At 33.1% G+C, this 20,623-nt stretch overlaps 2 protein-coding genes across 6 annotated transcripts in view; both read right to left on the reverse strand.

Moving 5' to 3' along the window:
- Positions 1–64: 64 nt before the first annotated feature.
- On the reverse strand, positions 65–2,194 carry Eif6 (eukaryotic translation initiation factor 6). Its single transcript, XM_083049449.1, has 6 exons — positions 1,933–2,194; positions 1,465–1,550; positions 901–1,076; positions 641–817; positions 400–581; positions 65–298 (listed from the first exon to the last, which is right to left on the reverse strand). Exons 1-6 carry the CDS (start codon positions 2,037–2,039, stop codon positions 283–285), a joined length of 744 nt encoding a protein of 247 aa, XP_082905575.1. The 5' UTR covers positions 2,040–2,194; the 3' UTR covers positions 65–282.
- Positions 2,195–3,852: 1,658 nt separating this feature from the next.
- Positions 3,853–20,623, reverse strand: part of LOC145942525 (kin of IRRE-like protein 3) — a 166,811-nt gene continuing 150,040 nt past the window's right edge. For 2 of the 5 annotated variants that reach the window (XM_083049339.1, XM_083049340.1), the window contains exons 7-14: positions 15,798–16,067; positions 15,410–15,518; positions 14,752–14,938; positions 12,181–12,319; positions 10,376–10,563; positions 9,794–9,927; positions 9,074–9,296; positions 5,367–7,944 (exon numbers count right to left, since the gene is read on the reverse strand). In XM_083049339.1, coding sequence (XP_082905465.1) covers positions 7,819–7,944; positions 9,074–9,296; positions 9,794–9,927; positions 10,376–10,563; positions 12,181–12,319; positions 14,752–14,938; positions 15,410–15,518; positions 15,798–16,067 — 1,376 coding nt within the window. In that variant the 3' untranslated portion in view covers positions 5,367–7,818. Of the gene's footprint in view, positions 4,311–5,366; positions 7,945–9,073; positions 9,297–9,793; positions 9,928–10,375; positions 10,564–12,180; positions 12,320–14,751; positions 14,939–15,409; positions 15,519–15,797; positions 16,068–20,623 lie in introns of those variants that run through there. The other 3 variants (XM_083049343.1, XM_083049342.1, XM_083049344.1) reach the window with 3 other exon arrangements.

Below are 20,623 nucleotides of genomic sequence, written 5' to 3' on the forward strand. Positions count from 1 at the left end.
TAATGAACTGTGCAAGTTCATAATAGAATGTCTTGGTAATTGTGTAACAAAAAAAACCGCTATATATTTCATATATATAAATTTTAATATAGAGGACATTTTATTACACTTATCTTCCTATGTCAGAATCGCGGAGAAGTGCTCGTCTTAGATATGTTGACGAAAGGATAATTTTGTGCAAACGTGTAAGCCATAAATATCGAGCTTTATATACATGTACACAATGTATAATCCAGTATAACGTCTCCAATGCTTAATTTTTATTGATGTTCTTATTTTTTCTTAAAGGTCCGACATGCTAAAATGATAAAAGTTTTTTATGATATATATATATATATACACACACAGACACACATAATTATATACATTATTGATATCTAGCTTTAAAGAATCTCTTACCTTTCTATAAAAGGTGCACGCATACTTGTTGTAATAGGAGTTGGATTAGCTTCATTAAGTTTAAAAACGCTCTCGATGCGGGCGATTTCTGTTGAAGTGGTATCCATACCACAGAAAGCAGCCCAATCATTTACAACCATACCGGCTGCAATTACGTTGCTGCCTCTATTTACTGTTCCAGTCTAAAATATAATTATTAGTTGAAAACAAAGAAAATCACGAACTTTTTTGTTTGTCTTACCGCGAGTGGTACTTGTAGAAGAGAGGATAATTCATCTTGTTCCTGTATAGACATATTTGGATGAACCAAACCACCTTGATTGGATAAAATAGAGTACGATCCAACAAGAACATTGCTTGCGACAGTTTGCCTAAATACTTCCACATTCAAGGTATCTGCTAAAATTTCTTCAGTTTCCTATACAGTACAAATTGCAAAATCATACTTTAAGTACAAAAAATTTCTAATCAATTATGTCAGAAAATATATCAAAGACTTGCCTTATCTAGATCTGGATGAACTAGGGCGACATAATCATTGCATGCTATAACATTGCCGAGAGCAGATAGCCTCTCTTCTACTCTTTGTACTTTCACATTATCCGGTAACGAATTTCGAATATGTTGCAGTTCTGTATCTGTTGTTGTATTTGGCACTAATAATCCATTTTTATTTCCTACATTGTAACATAAGTATTTATAAGCAATATATACATATATGTGTAGATAGATAGATATATATATAAGAAAGCTTTGACATTTTCAAGAAATATTATATTTTTTTTTATAGCATTGACTTTTTCACAATCCAAGAAAAAACAAGTACGAGTAGGGGTACTAATTTTTATTTTATATTCGTGAGGCCATAGTGTTTCAAGAACTATACAGAAAATTTTTTGAAAATTGAAATTTTTTTAGATTTCTAATCATTTAATTATATCTTAATCTGTGTTATATGTGATATCCATTCTAATCAATATTCTCATATCAAAATTACTTTCTCTATACACTTTGATAACATTAATATTCTCCACATGTTGAGAAAAATTATTTTAATATATTTACCAACGCACAATCGACCTATGATGCGGCATCCTGCCACCGATATGTGAATAACAGGAATTGTCTCTGCTAATTCTGCTTCAAATACACTGCAATTTTATCAATAAATATGAAAAAACTATACCAATTGTACATACATGTGGTTGAGATTGCAAAATTACCAAGAAATGACAGTATGACATTTTATCACAATGTAATTAACACACAATATATTATATTACATTAGAAGCACATTTATAATAAAATTTAACTTATAATTGCATTCTATTCTGCTTAATAATGGATAATTATGTACTATTGTATAATATGTTTTAAGGTTATGTATCAAAATATTTATATCTCAATATTAACGAATTCTCTTTGAATACATTTTATATTGATCGTATTGACAAACAAAATAAAAATTGAAAAATATATATATATAAGAATGACGATTTTACATAATTGCATTATGAATGACGTCATTCTTACCTGTAAAAGTTTTCGGAGCCGCCGATTGCTACCAAGCAATAAGAGTTTGTCAATTTTGAGAAGACGCCGATCTCATTGTTGTTCTCGAATTGTACACGCACTGCCATGATTGCGATTGCACAGCTATTACATCAGCGTAAATGACAAAAGTTATAAAATCTCAGGGAAGGTTTACGTTCGGTAAATTTGCAATACGCTAACCTCGAAAATTTTCAAGTGCCGCTACTTCTGTCGTGGAACACGAGGGCGCGAATGACGCGACGTGAAGTATATCGCACGCGAAACAATCGATTCTCGCACGAGATATACGATTCGAGAGTGACGTAACGCGATTCTTGACTCTTCCATTTCGCGATAAGCTCTCGATGGATGTAGTGCGGCTCAAATTTTACGTAAGTTAATTTGAAATTTCTGTATGCAAAACGTGAAGATAATCGTATCGTTTGAGAAGATGATAAGAAGATTATCGTATCGCTTGAAGATATTGACGACATTACATTAAATTATGCAATATAATAAGTGATAAAACGGTAATAATTTAATTCTGCAATAAAGCGCAACAACCGTTACGTTAATGCGTTATGAAAACAGAGAGGAAAGCAGAGTAATTTGTAGCCCGTAGGAATCATTGCAATATATGAGATATGAAAGAATTGTTATAATATGAAATAAAGTTGCATTATCGTTTTACTTTTGTCCGTTTCAGCAAATTCTAAAAAAAATTAATTAATAATTTTCATGTAGAAAAAGAAATGAACGGATTCCTTGATTGATTCAATATATCTTTATAGATTTATTAAAATATTATTTATAACGAATTTTCTTTTTCTTAGGATTCATGTGTTCCTGGAAGAATAGCGATGTTTTATCCCGTATTTTCCCGCATTGTCTCCACTGCTAAATCTGCTGGGATCTTGTCGTCGATCTGGCAGTCGGATTCTGGAGCTCTCATCTATTCGTCGATCATCAGGCACAGAACACATATGATGATGTGCAACTGGATGCAACAAACCGCAGAAAAAACATACAAGGTAAGTAAATAAATTGCAAATCTCGCAAATATATATTATTATTTCGTAGGAAATAAAGTTTAAAATAAAATCAGTATATAAAAATCATTTAAAAAATCTTAACAATGCGATCGTTTAAAAATTCTTAACGAATCTCGAGATGCTTTCATCCATGTTTCTCTTCTTTCATAATTTTTAATCATCGAGCCTTTTAAAACTATGAAATAAATAAAATAAATATGACGCGATTTCTTATCTTGAAAAATCAATCTCTCTTATCAATATTCTTCTTTTAGATTTAGATTATCAATAATTTTGTAATAATGTTTTATATGATAATATTTTATTAATTTTCCTATATTAATATAATTCTAAAAATATAATTTATTATTACGATATCATTGATCAATGGAATTAAAAATTATAATGTTACACAAACTTTTCATAATATAAAAAATTATAAGTATTTTTTTTTGTAATATAAAAAATTATAAGCATAAATAAAAGTATATTTTTAGAAGAGAAACATGTTGCTTCAACGTGACATATAATATATAATTATCAATTGAGAGAGGAAGACATTTGCTTTGCAAAAGCGTTATAAAACTAAAACTTTCGGAATATGATATTTTATATGCAAGACAATATAGTATCAAAATATATTATAATACAAGATTGAAAAGAATGTTATATAGCAAAATACAAAAATAGAATTAATTTATGTACCCTTTTGGTACAACAAATTAATGCACAATGGTTTGATAATATAATAATTTATACATTTATATATTTGATTAATTTTTTTCATGTTCAGCTTATGAGTAATAATGCACTATTCATAATTACTTACTCTTAAGGTGTCAGTAAAAATAGTAGTTGATGAAAATCATTGTTTTATTAACAATATTATTGTAAGCGTTATAAATATGTGTAATTTTTACTTTGATTGGTTCTGGGATCATATTGATCGTTTACTTTCGACAAATTTATTGGCAGTATATTTTGAGAGTAAGAAATTCCGTGTTATTCTGATCGACGCAACGGATTCGCGTCGATACGAATAGTTAATATAATTATTATATGCATATATATGTACGCAGTTCTCTTAGATATATTCCATACTCATAATAATATTGAGGATGAATGGAAGTAAAACTACAGTTTTGTATTTGATTTCGTATCGTTTCTCCATTCGCTCTTTTTTTCATACCTGCTCGCTTATTCTCGCATTTCTATTGTATACAAAATAAACAAATAGTAAAGTCTTCAGTTGTTCGGCTTGAACGTTGTATATTGCGGTAGCTTCTCACTCTTGTAATGGGGCTTCAACGTCGCTAAACGATCGGGTTTGAGAAACAGCTGCTCCCCCTGCACAATTTCCATCTTAGGATCTTAACGTGTCTCGGGATCTCACAAATTTCAATCCGCAATAACCTGCTTATAGCTTATGGAACAACTTGAATCTCGGTTATTTATTACTAATTACAAATATTTATTTTTCGTGAAGAACTTATATCCATTTGCAGAATTTATTAAATTTATTTTTTAAATCGTTCTAAATCCACATCTCTAAAAATGAAGTAGAAATGCGTAATCTTCATTTTTTTAAAACGTGAATTTAAAATATTTTGAAAATAAACTCTTCTCATTTGTATTAATGAAATAACATGAAAGTGCATAGTAATTAGGTAATACATAAATTTCAACATGAATTAATTTTACACAAACTCTGTATGTTATTTGAGAATAACGAAATATTAATGTACATATATAATATTATATATATATATATATATATATATATATATATATATATGTTATATGTTATATGTTTTTAATATATATGTGAAATTATATGAAAGGTTAATGCGGATTTGGTACGGATGCATACGGATAAATTAGCTATCGGACGAATTGCTATCATAATGTTCTACAGATTATTACTTGGCAGTCAGGGATAGAAACTAGCATGAGTGCAATCTGTGCAGATCTAGACGCGGCCAAAACGTGGCACGCGAGGACGTAAAGTTGTTTTAAGAAGGGTCGTTCTAACTCTCCTGACATCACATGTGCCAAATAGCTATAGTTAGATAATAAATCCAGTATGACAGGCAAGAGATCCAAATTAAGAAATACATATTAAAGAGTACCTAAGTAAAGAGAGAGTACCTAAGAGTAAATGCATAATGCAAAAATAAAAACGTACATTTTAAATTATATACATAAATACAAGTATAAATATTTATTTATTTTTATTTGTCTTTATAATAGTCGATAAGTAATTTTTTTAATGACAAATGAATGATGATGATTGCAATTTTATACGCAATATTTGATAATATTCAATGAATATATTCATCATAATATTATATAATAAAAAATAAGTAATTTTTTTCGTGTAAAAATGCAAGATTATAATCCTTAAAAAAATTTTATCGTATTTTATAATCAGGATGAGAGGATATATAATAGACATGATGATAAATGGCAATTACATACGCATATATATGATCACTTTTTAATGATGACAACTTTATACACGAAAGAGAACTCCTCGAAGCTACTTTTTTTTTATACGCCATACAATGAAGTGTCCCACATTATTTAATCCGATTACAAAGTCGGTGGTATTCGCTTCAGGCTTAATTAATGGCAATAACCAGGAGATACAATATAGCTAATCTTACTAGAACGATCGAGGTAACGGTAAACAACATGGTGCGTCGTATTTGAGATAGGAATGAAAGTAACCAGTGGGTGTTTTCTCTGTACATATAATCTCGTAAGATGTGCAGGGTACATACAAAATGCAACTCCGGCATGCTCACTCGTTGATCGACACACTCTGAAATGATCTGTACAGTTTGGTTCCCCGTTTTTCGAGAGTATCTCTCTCTCTCTATTTCTCTCTCTCAAACGGATAAATTATTCGCGTATACGACTACTATACAAATGCGAATCAAATCACTATCGGCTGTCAGCTGTTTAAACTAATCTTTGCAACAGCGATGTAAAGGCACACTGTATATATCGCGAACGTGTGTGAGACGATTACATCGCTGTTAACATTAAACTTTCATTTGGATTGGACGACGATTCGTACATCGGCATCGTGATCTAAACGGATATATGTATATGTGTATGTACATATGCGCTTATATAATATATTTAATGAGATAGCGATATTACGTCGTTAAATCGTAATGAGCACAGTTTCGACTAATTAATATATCTATTATACAAACACTCTTCAATATGGTCTCCGATGATTCTTTTACAATGTTTATTAGCATTTCAAATACACGAGGTCCAAAATCAGATTGAAAGAAAAATACGTTTGTATATGTAATGATATTTGCTAATCGCGTCTACAACTTTTTCATTTTTTTTTGTAAATGGGCAGTATTGAGTTTTCCGTAATAATTAATTACAACTATTTTCTTACAACTGTTATATGTTTTCGAAACGATTTGATTCTTGATGCGCAATAAACTTTACCCAATCCAATAGAGATTGCATTATTTGGTACACATTAAAGCGTATAACGTGTGTGTATGTATGTGTATAGGTATGTGTGTCTATACATATATTTGCACGTTGGTCGTGTGTCGGAAACACACAAATACAATATTTTATTCATATATAAAATCTTTGACGTCATTTCAACAAAAAAAAAAAAATAATAAGTAAATAGTTCGCGCTCCTCGTTTCTTGATTTTTTAAAAATTCGATTTAACATGTCCCGTGTGTTTCTCGTCCTGTGGAAAGAATTTTTCCTGCGCCAAGATTGTGCTCACTCATTGATTCAATTAATAAATGTATCAGAAAAATGCATTTGCAATATTGTAATATTTACTAATCGCACCTACAATTTTTTTCTTTTTTCAAAAAGAGGCAGTATATTGGATTAATGAGTTTCGCGTAATAGTTAATTACAACCATTGTACGTTTTCGAAACGATTGGATGATCTCGTTGCGCGATCAGTCGTCCGCGTCGTCAAGCGCTGCTACTTAAAGCGTAAATTCGGCGATCTCGGCCGAGTTCAGTCTTACGTTCTTGAATCCCGCAGGACGCGCGGCTGCAGCGAATACGCTCCTTTCTGGATGGAAGCGAAATCAAAACAACACGAGATGAGCTATCCGCGCGAGAAATGAGCCAACTCGGGCGAATCGATAGGAATTCTCTGTTCGAGATTAAGCATTTTAATCTCAAGCAGAACGAATTCCCTTCAATTCAGCTTAATTCGGTGATTTTTTACAAAAATAAGATATATACGGTACGCTCTCTGTAAAACGGGAAAACCGCGCGTTCAATCGACAGGATAGGATGATGGCGGCATTATCGTCGACACGCTCTACTTATGTACATCTATCTAAATTAAATTACAAACAAGGACACAGCGGTAATTGGTTGGGGGACACCCAGGAGCTAGATGCAACCAAATGCATGCGTAATGCACCCTACCGAACGCATAAATCACTCAAGCGACTATCGCGATCGGAGAACGTGATACATTCGATACTTGTGCGAACAGCGCGTGTCGCTGGATAAGTATTGTAATTTAACGTTGGATCGTCTAAAAACACTTCTCTAATGAATAGTGTCGTCCCAATGTCATCGCATAGTTACGTATTATATAATAAACGATCGTAATAACATCGTAATAAACTTTTTACGCGCGTAAAATCGCGAACGAGGATGACGTACGCGCGTCATTTTCATCGGCGAGAAAGTACCAAGAAATTTTCGGACGATCTATTAATAGAATGCGTCTGGTTATACACATTAAAGCGTATATAACGTGTGTTTATATATTTTTACATTTTCCACATTGGTCGTGTAGATCGGGAGAGAAAAAACAAATACACAATCTCTTTATTTATATATAAAACCTTCGAGATCTTTCCGGGAGAAAAGGTGGAAAGTTTGCGCTCCTCGTTCCTTGCCTTTTTTAATCCGATTTAGCGTGTCCCGTTCCTCGTCCTGTAGAAGGAATTTTTCCTGCGCCAAGATTGCTCGCTCATTGATTCAATTAATGGATATATACGGACGTGCGGGGCGCGTCAACGTTTAAATAAATCGTCAATTTTATATATCTTTTTTCTCTCATATTTTTTTATTTGACGAGCCCCCGAAAGCAAATGATTGAAAAATTAATACGTCACCGACAAACAATCCGATAATTTAGTCGACAAAAGTAGACATTAATATCGATCCGTTGACTACATTAGGTAAATCGCCGCGCTTAATCCGAACGGTTCGTTTCGCATTCAGGTCAAGTTGCATGCACTTGCAGTTTTGCTTTCGCGAATGCATCGTTTAAATTTGAACGCGTGCTTTGGTCAGGTGGCTATTTTCGAGCGAGTGCAAAGTGAGCAAGCAGTTGAAAAAAATATTGTTTAAAGCGAAATAGCTAAATAACTAGTGACGTGTTGGTCGGTGACACGGCAAAATTGAGGGGAAATACAAACTCTGTGATAGGATTAATATACATTGTTCATTATAAGAACGAGTAGAGTTTTGCATAAAAAAAGAGATGTATAAATATAAAAAGAAATGTAAATAAATTTAAATACTATATCTTACACAGAGAGATAAAAAGAAATGCATCTTTTACTATTTAAAGTTATTTGGTAGCAGATTATGTCACTATAAAATACGCCAATTATGATGTACATTCATTGTAAAATCAATTTTTTAATGACAAAATAATTCATCTTTTCGTTTGCATTTAGTAAAATTTTCATACACGATAATCTTGCTTCTACTATAATTGTGTGTTTTCCAATATAATTGTAAAACAATACATAAAATAATAATATAAAATGTAATATATATTTAATATTGCATTAAAAAGTCAAAAAACGCTTGCCGTGCAAAACTCTACAATCGCAACGACTATAACAGTAACTAATTTCGTGTTCAAAGGAATCGTGTCGGAAACTTGCTACAAACTTTATGTGCAATTCGGGGGCAACAGTGTGACAAATAATTAAATAAAAAAGGAAAGGAGGAAAGAGAGAGAGAGAGAAAAAAAGGTAAAAAATAACGCGAAAAGTACGCCGAATTTCAATTATGCAGAAGTAATTCGTTTTTTTTTTCTCTCTGTCTTATTAGCAACTTATCTGACCTGCAATGTGTATTGTCCGTGAGGCTGCCCATGGTGATGATGCCTCTGATAATGTTGTTGTTGATGTTGGTCGTGCTGATAGCATTCCTGCTGGTATTGCTGCGATGGGACGGGTTTCAGAACATGATTGGCTCGCTTCTCTGGAACAAACTGCTGACTCGTACGTTCCATCGTATCCACTGCCAAACGTGGATCCTCTATCATAGCGTTGGAAGCCTTTGTACTGTAGGAACGGCGGATATATTATTCTGGTTTCGTTTCATTAGAGATGCTTTGTTGTATACGCCCTCGCACGATATATATATATATATATATATATATATATATATATATACGCGAGAACATTCTTTTTAGATAATTCTCTTAAAGGAGTTCTCTAGAACTTATTTAAAGCTTGAAAAGAAATTTAAATCATCAAGATCCAAAAAAAGTAGATGAGAGAAGAAAATACTTCTATAAGTCTTTTCTTGCTCTTAAACTATTTTTTTGTAGAACACAAAAGATATACGAAAGATTCAGACAAATTTCCCAGTCCGTTTGAAATACATACATATATCTTTGCAACAAAAATCTCGTACTACTGCATATGCAAATGCATATGTAGATATACTCTATAGCGCAGTTCTGTCCAAGTGTACACAATATTGGAGCATCGCGCGTGATCCACGGTGGCGCATACTCGTCTATAAATCACCGCGCAGCGCAATATCGCGTGCTTACCAATGCACTTGCTGCAGTGCCGGTACTGTGTTTCTGGCTACGCAGCATCTATCCGAACGTAGGAAACAAACGAATCCCATTATCAGCACCGAGAGCACTGTGAATCCGGCTACCGCGCCGATAACGAGCGGGATCTGTAGCAAGAGAAGAATATTCTATGCACTGGAGATGCATTTTCGCGCGGACGTTCGTATAACACAGTACGTGATTTATAAAAGTCATACATATTTTTTAAAATTTGTCTGTGCTATTATCGTGCTATTATACGTCAATTATATAATAAAACTAAAATGATATAAATTCGCAAGATCTTTTTATAAAAATAAAATGATATAAATTCACAAGATCTTTTTATAAAAATAAAATGATATAAATTCGCAAGATCTTTTTATTATCTTACTTCGTGAGAATTAACGAGAATTTCATCAAAATAAATATATATTTTTAAATTTGTTTATATACGAGAGGAGTTTGTCTTTTATTAGACGATGTTGGAAAGGACGTCTTTTAAAAATAGATGTCATTCGTAAAAATATTATGACTGTGTTTACGTACGTACGTACGTGTGTGTGTAACGTTTACCTGGCCGGGCTCATCGACTTTCAGCATCAGCGCTCGTCTGTCACTGCCACGATCGTTCTCCACGATAACGTGATACAGCCTTTGATCCTCTTTTACCGTACTTGTCAACTCTAAGATCGCTACGTAACAATCCTCCGAAGCCAGCGGCTCCAGATCGAGCGCGCGATAACGCGGTTCCAGAACTTCACCTGTCGATAATAGAACGAATCCATGCATCTCTCGACAATTTGTATTCTTCCGTTTCTACGAGCAACTGAAATAAAATTTCGCAAAATAATAGACTTAATTAATACGCGTAAAAAAAGAAAATTAATAAAAATCAAATTAACGAAGCGTTGTCGTTAAAAAAAATTGTCACGTTGAAAACTAAAAAATAAATAATATTAATGAAACACGAAAAAATAATCCTAAACATACACGAGATATAAAGATTCTTAAATATTATATACGGTTTACGGTGATGCAGGCAATTATGCAGGCGCGAACCGGTGTCAACAGAGATTAATTAATCGTCCGGTATATCTCGAGTAACGATGGGCGGGAAAAAATTCACGGTGCGAATATACCGTAAAGTGCATCGATTTGGGTCTTGCGGAAATTGGACGGATGTCTCAAGACCGAAACGATCTCGTAGCTCGTGTTACGGGCGAATGATCAATTAACCAGCAAGGAGTAATTGCAACTGTGCAACGGCGGGATCGTCGATAAGGTGCCCATGGTGAAGTGCCAATTATACCGAGAACCATAGGAAAAAAAAAGTGTACGAAGGGGCAATCTCGGAGAAAAGCTCGAGTGCTTTTTTTCCCTGGGCTCAATAAAGGTCGGAGGAAAGTTTAACGGCGTTATAGTTTCGCGAAAATGTATAAGAGAAAGAAAGGAAAACGTTAATAATAATTAATACACACGTAATATTCGAAACAAAAACTAAAGTAAAGTTTATACGTTAATGGTTCGTTAGACGAGGTGATGGGGGTTTCGTTTCGCGGAGACGCATAACGAAGGAAGAATTGCGGAATAAAATTGCGTGATGGCCGAGAGATGTGAAAGTCAAAGCGAAACAAAGTAAAATGGAGTCAGCTCGTCGTCGCGGTCGTAATAATTTTACACGCCAACAACGTGCTTCAAAAGTGGTATCTCTTTCGTACATACGTTGCCCATATGTGGTCTGTTGTGTTTACCGACACGTTTACAAAGATAAAGAGCGTGGATACGGCTATCCTTTGCGGCTGGCCCGCGTGGTGAGCAATCTAGAACGCTATTGTAGAATGGTAAAACAAAGCAGCCAAGGTTCTCTTCAACTCTAATCGGAAGTTTCCGCTGATCGACCTATTAATCCCTTGGCCCATTTCGAATAATGTTTTTTTATTCGAGCAAACTGATGCAAACGTATCTATCGCAATAACTTTTGCAACGGTATTATTTTTCAACTTTATAAAAATCCTTTACAATATTACTTTTAACGTGGATTCGATATAGCGATTTATAATCCTCCATGTATCTCTTTATAAAAAAAAATAATCAAATGATGGAAATTGATAATGTTAAGGCAACAGTGAAATAAAGTCAAAGTAAAAATACGATACCTTAAATTGATCCAATTATCTAAATTAAATGCTACGTATCCTCGTATGAACTTTAAAGTAGCGGAGGAAATTCGCGACTCTCTATTATTTGCTTCTTTCGGTTATCTACGTATCTCTCGGTGCGGAATTCCCTTGAACGGAATACGCAAAGGAGATAAAAGATCAAACCAAAGACTGGAATCGAATACTTCTGACGATAGTTTAAGGCAAACAGTATCTAACCGGCGTGCAGTCTGGTGCTGCCCCATTCCCAGGCTACGAACTTCGGCTTCGGGTCGGAGCACAGTCTGATCTCTAATCTGGCCGGGCTACCCTCCGTCGTTACGACGACGAACTTCTCTGTGATGGCCGGCTTCACCACCTGCGACACATGTTTAACATCCTTTGAATGGAAAGTTGTTACCCTTCCTCCCTTTTCCTTTCTACCCCAGTCGTCAAACGACGAACGTGAACGCTTCTACGAATCGCTTCCTGCTAAATGATCTCATGATGTGTGAACAAAACGCTATCCTAGCTTTCGTATTATGTCAAAGCTCTGACAGAATATGAATATATTAATAAGAGACAAATAACGATTTATTATCACGTATAAAATTCAACTAAAAATATATTTTGTGTAAACGGATTGATACATTGACAAATATACATAGCGACGATTCACCAATAGTGCGGAAAGGTTTACGATGAAAATTGAAACATTGGATATAATCGCAATTCTTTTTATCTCGCCAATATATCGCAACCTTTTTCATAAAAGAGACATTATCAGGAAAAATAGTAGCGACACGGTGGAAATTGCGACTTAATTTAGGTACAAATGACTAAGCACTCGATATGAAAGCGAAATGATGTTTTATTCACAGACAGAGAATTGCGCTGTAAATACAATTCTCGATCGCGAAAAGCAATCTGTGATTTATGATGCGCGCATTATAACTTAATTCAATGCGATATTGTGCCGTGTTTATAACGCGAAATAAAAATATTACAATGTGGACACATTTCTTCACACTATGGATAATTTGCCGAAATAATTCGTATTCATCTCTGTTGTATCGCGTTTTAAAATCCTCTGTTTCATCAATCGCGCATTGAAATATGCTCGCGCAAATATAATAATAATTATATATATATATATATATATATATATATATATATATATATACATTATTTTCGCAATATTTATAACAGCGAAACTGTCACATTTGCGTACATAATTAAAATGTTGATTTGATTACATTCGCGCGCGCGTATCGACATTTCAGGTTGATTTCAAAATACCCTGCCTGTGAAATAAATCGTATTATAAAAATTTCGATTGTTTCTTTCGATACGCGATATTCGACTCACGAGGTGAATTTTGTAATATAACACAAATCGCAATGTATGCGCAACACCAAAATCAATTTGAACGAGATATCGACATTAATAGCATTGCTGAACAGATAAAACGGCTTCGTATTAAGTGAAACGGAAATCAAACCTTTGCATAGCCAGTGACCCGCATTAAGTCGCGTGCGATCTGCTGGTGAGTGAATTCAATGAAGAGGAAAAAAAAAATATATCGCGATATATAAAGATTTGTTCACTTCCATTATCGTTATTAATCGAGTAATTAGCTATTGGCCAATGAACAGAATCGAATTGCGCGCGAAACACTCTATAATATCACAATAATTGCAATATATAACTTAATCTTTGTACCATATATATGTTACTGTTATAGCATTTATTGTTAGATATTTTATTCGCAACGTTGCCCCGAACACATGGATAAAAAATTGAATAATAGCGAATATGTTCTAATAAATTAAGCACAGTGAAAACTGATTTAAAAATTCGTTGCAACGATTATGCCCTTATTTATATGATATATTGTTATACGTGAAAGCATAATTGTAAAATGAATCTTTCCAATTAATTGTTATTATACAGTTATTTTTCTGCATTCGAGCAGAACAAAAGTTGGCGTCTACATAACACCGAGCATTCTTTTGAGAGAAACAATATGGTATTCGTTACAATTAATAAAGGTATCGATTTTTAATATCGTGCACAATGCACAATAAAACTTGATAGCGGCTTATTGTTGACGGCAGAAAAAATTCAAAGCATATCGCCATAAAAAATGTATTTGAAGTTTGCAAAAATTTTTTGCAATTTTTTGCAAAAAATTTCCGTATATTAAACATTTTAATTATAAAAAGTCGATAAAATAGTGCACAAAATTTACTCCACTACAATGAACAATATTGTAGAATACTTTAACTTTGAATTATGATAAAAAAATTATGTATACATAAAAATATCACATAATATAACAAATTTTAATCTTTTTATAAAGTCATTTCTTTAAAATCGATTATTTCATAATCTTTTTTTAGCGCGAAGTTATTGCCGTTAACGCAATGTAAGTTTATCTCGATATATTGTTTCTCTACACGAGATAATAAAGCGAAACGAGATTAATACGCGAGAGCGTTTCTGTCTCGTTATGCAAACTACATCCTACATTAATTCTCTTCGCCGATATTGCGCCCGGAAAATGTTCAAAGTTGAACGTCAGAAAGTGTTCGAAGTGTTCACGGAGCATCCCCCGTTACAGAGCGCGCACGCGCGAGAGATATTCGATGATTCGGGATTCCGGAAAGTAATGAAGCGATATTTTTTCGCGACAGATCCACCGGAAACTGGTTATTCGTTAACGTCGGCTCCGCGCTCGGTAATTCTGATTTGCGGCGAAACTTTTTCAAAGACGTTTCTGCCGCACGTCTTGGCGACGCGTCATCTTACCCGTGGAGCGCCAACCACTTGCAGGGACACAGGGTCGCTTTTAACTTCCCTAACGTTGCCATTGATCTTGTTGGAGGCGAGACATATATATTGACCCTGTTGCTCGTACGTCACGTTCGTCAGGATCAATCGGTGCCCCGTTCCGCATTCTAACGGCATGCGGCCGTCCGTGAATATCTGCGCCCATCTGCACACGCGCGATCACACGGAGAAATTTGCAGATTAAAAAGGGCACTTTCAGATCTCTGAATTTGCCACGGTAGAAATATATGATACGACAAAAAGATATTTTTTAAATGTAGAAAAAAATTAATAGAGTCTTTACAAATGTAAAAAATGTTAAAGCTATGAGATGTCTCTAATGAAAATAAGTTTAAGAATTAAAATCGCTAGTGATTAAAAATGCTGCATAACAATTAACGCACAAAATATTATATCTACATATTCCTATAATATAAAATAAATATATAAATATATAAATAAATATCTATATATTCATAATTCGAGATATGTCAATAGCAATATATTATTTCAAGTAATATCCTTTATATAAATAAATAACAATGCAGTTAAATGATTAAATTACATTATCGATGCGAGCATGTATAAATGTGTAGAACCTAGAAAAACGAAAAATTAAATAATTAATTTAAATCACCTGTACTCAGCCGGCGGCATCGCATCAGCTTGACATTCGAATGATGCGCCAGAATATAACAATGCAGTTGTCAGTCGATCTGGCCCGACTGCACTGATCATCGGTGGATCTATGAAAAACCCAACACATTCTGAGATTGAGATATAAAATTATAAATAAAAAATGATTTTATATATAATTTTATATACAATTTCCAGACTCTAGTTCTGTGTGTGTCTTTTAAGAATTACATTGATATCATTACAATAATCTAAAGAGAATAATTTCTCATAAAATAATCAGAGTAATGAGAAAAATTCTAATATTATATAAATTGCCTACAAAAAAACTTTGAAATGCAAATCGAGTAAAGCTGACGAGAGTGTCGAGATAGCGACGGCACACGTACAGTTTACGGACACTTGGACCGTGACCGGACTGCTCTCCCCCTCGGTGTTCGACGCCTCGCAGAGGTAAACGGCGGCGTGATTTCTGTAAATTGGGGAGAACATCAGGGTCTCCCCGATACTGGCCACCTCGGTCACGCCGGGAGTCTTCGTTTTCCTCCAGAGTATCGAAGCCGGCGGATTAGCGTCGGCGAGACATCGAATTTCCAGCTTATCGCGGCCTTCCTCGAGCTGGCCGATTGGGACGCCGATTAATCTCGTCTCCGGCGCGTCTATATTCATGCGAGACGCGCAGTTAATCACGAAATCGCCCTAATCGTCTCGCGCACACGAGAGAATATGTGTATATTATAATATATATCATGGAATGTTATCTCTCTCTCTCTCTCTCGATATCTCTCTCTCAAATAGAATCTAGCAAACAAGATTTTCATTCATTTAACTCGAGGAAACCGATATACATAATGTAATATCGATAAAAATAATTTTTGTTTCGAAACAAACGTTTATTTTAAATTGAGACAGATTTTAATTATTATTTCTATATTTTTTAATTATTTCCACTATTATTATTTTTTTATTACTAGAACAACACAAGCGCGCGCTACGCGTGCGTGTCATTCTTCGATTTTATCGATTAAAAAGAAAGATATTTTTTAAAAATAATATAAAGTTTGTTTAAACTCGATTAATATTTTTTTTATGAAATTAGCTGATTGAAGCGTTAATTTGCTAATTAAATTTTAAAATAATAATGTTATAAAAATTAAAATAGTAATATGTTGTAAATAATATGTTATAATATCTTATTTTCGATTAATATTTTTTGACAGATATCAGCTGATAACTATCAAAAATATTATAACATATTATTTAAAACATATTATTTTAATTTTTATAACATTATTTTAAAAATTTATTAGCAAATTAACGCTTTAATCAGCTGATTTGTCAAAAAATATTAATGAAGCGAAAATTTGCTAATTAAATATTCTAGGTTATATATTTATATTGTGTATGTTATATAATGCGAAATAATAAGATTATTCTAATATATGTATGTATTTTATTTGTTACAGGTAGCATTGCGATACATAGTGCGATTCACGCGTCGTGTCGGGAGTGCCGTGTAAAGTGTCGCGCGTCGGGAGTGCCGTGTAAAGTTTCGCGTGTCGGGAGTGTAAAGTGTCGGACAATCGTAATTGTTCGTATTTTCGCGAGTGTCGTGAATGCTACGAAGGAGCAATGACGGTCGACCAAGAGAGGAGGAGGAGGCCCGGGGAGGCATCGGGCGACATCGGGGCAACTGTGAGGTATGCAAAATAAAAACATTTTTTCTAGACTGCATTGTTTATGAGATATTCGACACACATATACATAATTTGAATATTTTGTTTTCAGATCAATGTGCTGTGTACTACAACTCCGTTATTGCACGTATCGGTGAGTGAGAAAAATTGTTTATTTTATAGTATTTCTATAGCGGTAATGGGAGTGTATATAATATGTTGAAAATATTGAAATTGTTATATATTTTAAATAATATGTTATAATATCTTATCCGCGATTAATATTTTTTGACAAAAATCAGCTGATAATTGTCAAAAATATTAATGGAATTTAAAATATTATAACATCCCTTTCTGAAAAAAGGCATATTAAATCGATTCTCGCAAGTATTGTTGCATCTTTTCCGCGATGCTGATTGATTGTTTCGATTCGCATTGTGCATTATATTCGTAGCATCGAGAGACTGTCATCGCGAGGGTTAGTAGTTTAACAGTTTGTTTAAAACAAAATAAAATAAAATAAAATAATAATATGTTTTAAATAATATGTTATAATACTTTAACTCGATTAATATTTTTTGACAGAAATCAGCTGGTAACTGTCAAAAATATTAATCGAGTTTAAAGTATTATAACAAATTATTTAAAACATATTATTATTTTATTTTATTTTATTTTGTTCAAACTGTCAAACTACTAACCCTCGCGATGACAGCCTCTCGATGCTACGAATATAATGTACAACGCGAATCGAGACAGCCAATCACATCGCGGAAAAGAAACAACAATACTTACGAATATTGACTTAGCATGCCTTTTTTTGGCAGGGAAAGGGATATCATTATCGGATTTTTTCTCGGCGTTACACATATTTGATTTTGAGAATTACAGAGAGAAAAACAAACCACAATAGCGTTAAGAATATTTGTGACAAAATTATGACTTGAGTCTTAACATCAAACGATTTGAACGGATATTATCACTAATGATATTAATATGATAATGCTACGCAGGGTTCATTTTTCAAAAGTACGGTGGTTATCCATCTTCGACGAATAAAAATAAAAAGCGAGAGTAAAACCGTAACGATTTTAATAAGAGCAGCGTGGAAATTACGTATAATTATCCTAGAAAAGCTCTTTCATATTCATGTCTCTTGGTAAACAAGAGGAATTTAACGTAAATGCGGTTGAAAGAACGGGTCCCATCATCGTTACCGGCTTTAATCATCACCAGAATCACCAGTCACTGTGTGCGGGAGACCGTGAAAGATAAACATTAGATACAGAAAACAAACGCGGTCCGCGGTATAAAGTTTTCAGGTTAAACTGTTCTTATTAATAAGCTCATAATTAAAAGCAAAGGTTTGCTGCTCGATATTTAAAAAAAAAAGATTTTAATTTAATATAATATATATATGCATCAAGTCTCTCAATAATAATAATTTCGATAGCCGATCTCTCGATTGATCGAAAATAAAAGTAGAAAAATCATATACTGAAATTATCACTAATTTGAAATATATTTACATGTTTTTTTATATATTTTCTTTTTTTTTCATTTCTAATATTTACTATTAATCTTGGATGACATTCTGCGATTTTTATACGCAATAATCTTTATGCAATTGTGTGTTTTAAAATTTGAGATAAATAAGTCGCGTTTTTATTACTTTTTCTATCGATCTATCATTTCCTTTTTCAAATATAGCTGTCCATTCTAGAAAGCATCTTGGTCGCTATTTATACCAAGCAAAGATATATATATCGCCGCCAAGATGGATGTTTCGATTTAAGGAGAAATTAAATTACGCGGACGCGGTCAGTTGTATCACTGTTTTCCCGATGGGTCAAGCAAGTCGGAAATACTGCGCTGACTTTGGTTTCGCGAATAACTGATGGTACCCGGTGGACACGGTGGAAAAAGCGCGTGTTCGAGTCACGCGGTAATTACCTTCTTCGAATAATTAATTAATCACCGTGAGAGAGATGAATTTCATGAAATATAATGCGGGCAAGAATTTATTGCTGTTGCAATTTGTTTTTATTATTAATTGGTAATCGAAACAGCATTCGCATCGCGTTCAGATTGTAATTTATTAGTGTGCCTATAATATAATTCTTTAAATAGATGATCGATTATTTGTTATTTATTAACTCGTTTTACGGGCAAAAAATAAATTATGATGAACGCGATATAATATTATTCCTGAGAATTTATTGTATTCATACACTTGTGTGTGCCACATATATATGGATTTTTCGTTCTTCACATAGCACATATAATGCACATATAATGAATAATTCTTTTCTCTTTAATTTGCGGAGCGTAATTTTGATCTCCTTGATAATGCAAGAGCCGTAAATTCGGTTGATTTTGATGGAAAATTGGCGCAGAGTCATGGCATCCTATTCATCGAGTGATGACGTAATTCCTGTTTATTTACTCGATATTTATTTAATTTATCGCCGTATAAACCGGAGCCAATTTTCATCAACAAACCGGTTCACTTCTGGTTTCGTTTCCATATTCATGTAATAGATCATCGTTGCAGCCATTAAAAATGTTAAACGCCGTTATGTTTAATGAATAACATTATGGTGTATCCAACGAGATGAGCTAAAAACGTAAAACCGAGTTGAGCTAAAAATATAATCCGAATTGTTTTATAAGGGTTAATAATATATCTTTTTAAAGCCTACAACGATAAATCCTCTATCTATTACATATATTACAAAAGAAATTGTCCTACTATTGTTAATACATATTTTGTTTTCTTTTAACTTGTAAGTTGCATTACTTATTAATGAAATATAATTCTAATTTGGAAAAATTATATATATGTATATAATACATATATAATATAAAACATATATATACACACACACATAAAATTAAATTGCTCTAATAATTAGACATATGTATTGAAGAGTTAGACATATGTTTTTGTTATTTAAGCAAAGTGCAATTAGTACATTTCTCTCTGAATTTCTCTTTTCAAGATTAATATCTGTTCAATTAAAATGCAATGAATTAATTAATTACTTCTTTGGTATAAAAAAGATGATCGATAGACGAGTTAATTGCGGCAAGCAACAATAATTGAAATTTAATAAAATCTATCGATAGCCATACAGATATATTCTCAAAATAAAACTAGGAAAATGATTTTTAAATAACCGTAATATTCGAAACATATGGTTAGAGCTGATATAGGAAATTCGATATATTAAAGAAATATATTAAAACTCTGTATAATGAAAAAGCCATGTATTTGTATACAAATTTATATAGAAATTCACATTTTCTTTATGCTACCTGTTTTTCTTGCATCCTCTGCACGATTATGCAAATTTGAATTTAATAAACTCTGTTTAATTTAATTTAGCAACTTTAATAAACATTGGCCGGCACAGCTATGCTCGTTGCATTTTCATGAGAACTAAGTGCATAGGAAGCAAAGAAATTAATTCTAACGCGAATAAATGCAAATCAATAGAGATTAAGTCTAAAATTTCGGTTTTTTTTTCTAAAAAAAT

Source organism: Prenolepis imparis, unplaced genomic scaffold (genome assembly GCF_030444845.1).
Source record: "Prenolepis imparis isolate NDT839.2.m4 unplaced genomic scaffold, iyPreImpa1.0 SCAF_11, whole genome shotgun sequence".
Classification (NCBI taxonomy): Eukaryota; Metazoa; Arthropoda; class Insecta; order Hymenoptera; family Formicidae; genus Prenolepis; species Prenolepis imparis.

Excerpts from the sequence above, each read along its gene's own strand:
- Eif6 (XM_083049449.1), bottom strand. The coding sequence starts at position 2,039 with ATGGCAGTGCGTGTACAATTCGAGAACAACAATGAGATCGGCGTCTTC. Across the intron at positions 1,551-1,932 it reads GGCTCCGAAAACTTTTACAG|TGTATTTGAAGCAGAATTAG; the intron begins GTAAGAATGACG and ends ATAAAATTGCAG. Across the intron at positions 582-640 it reads TTCTACAAGTACCACTCGCG|ACTGGAACAGTAAATAGAGG; the intron begins GTAAGACAAACA and ends ATTATATTTTAG.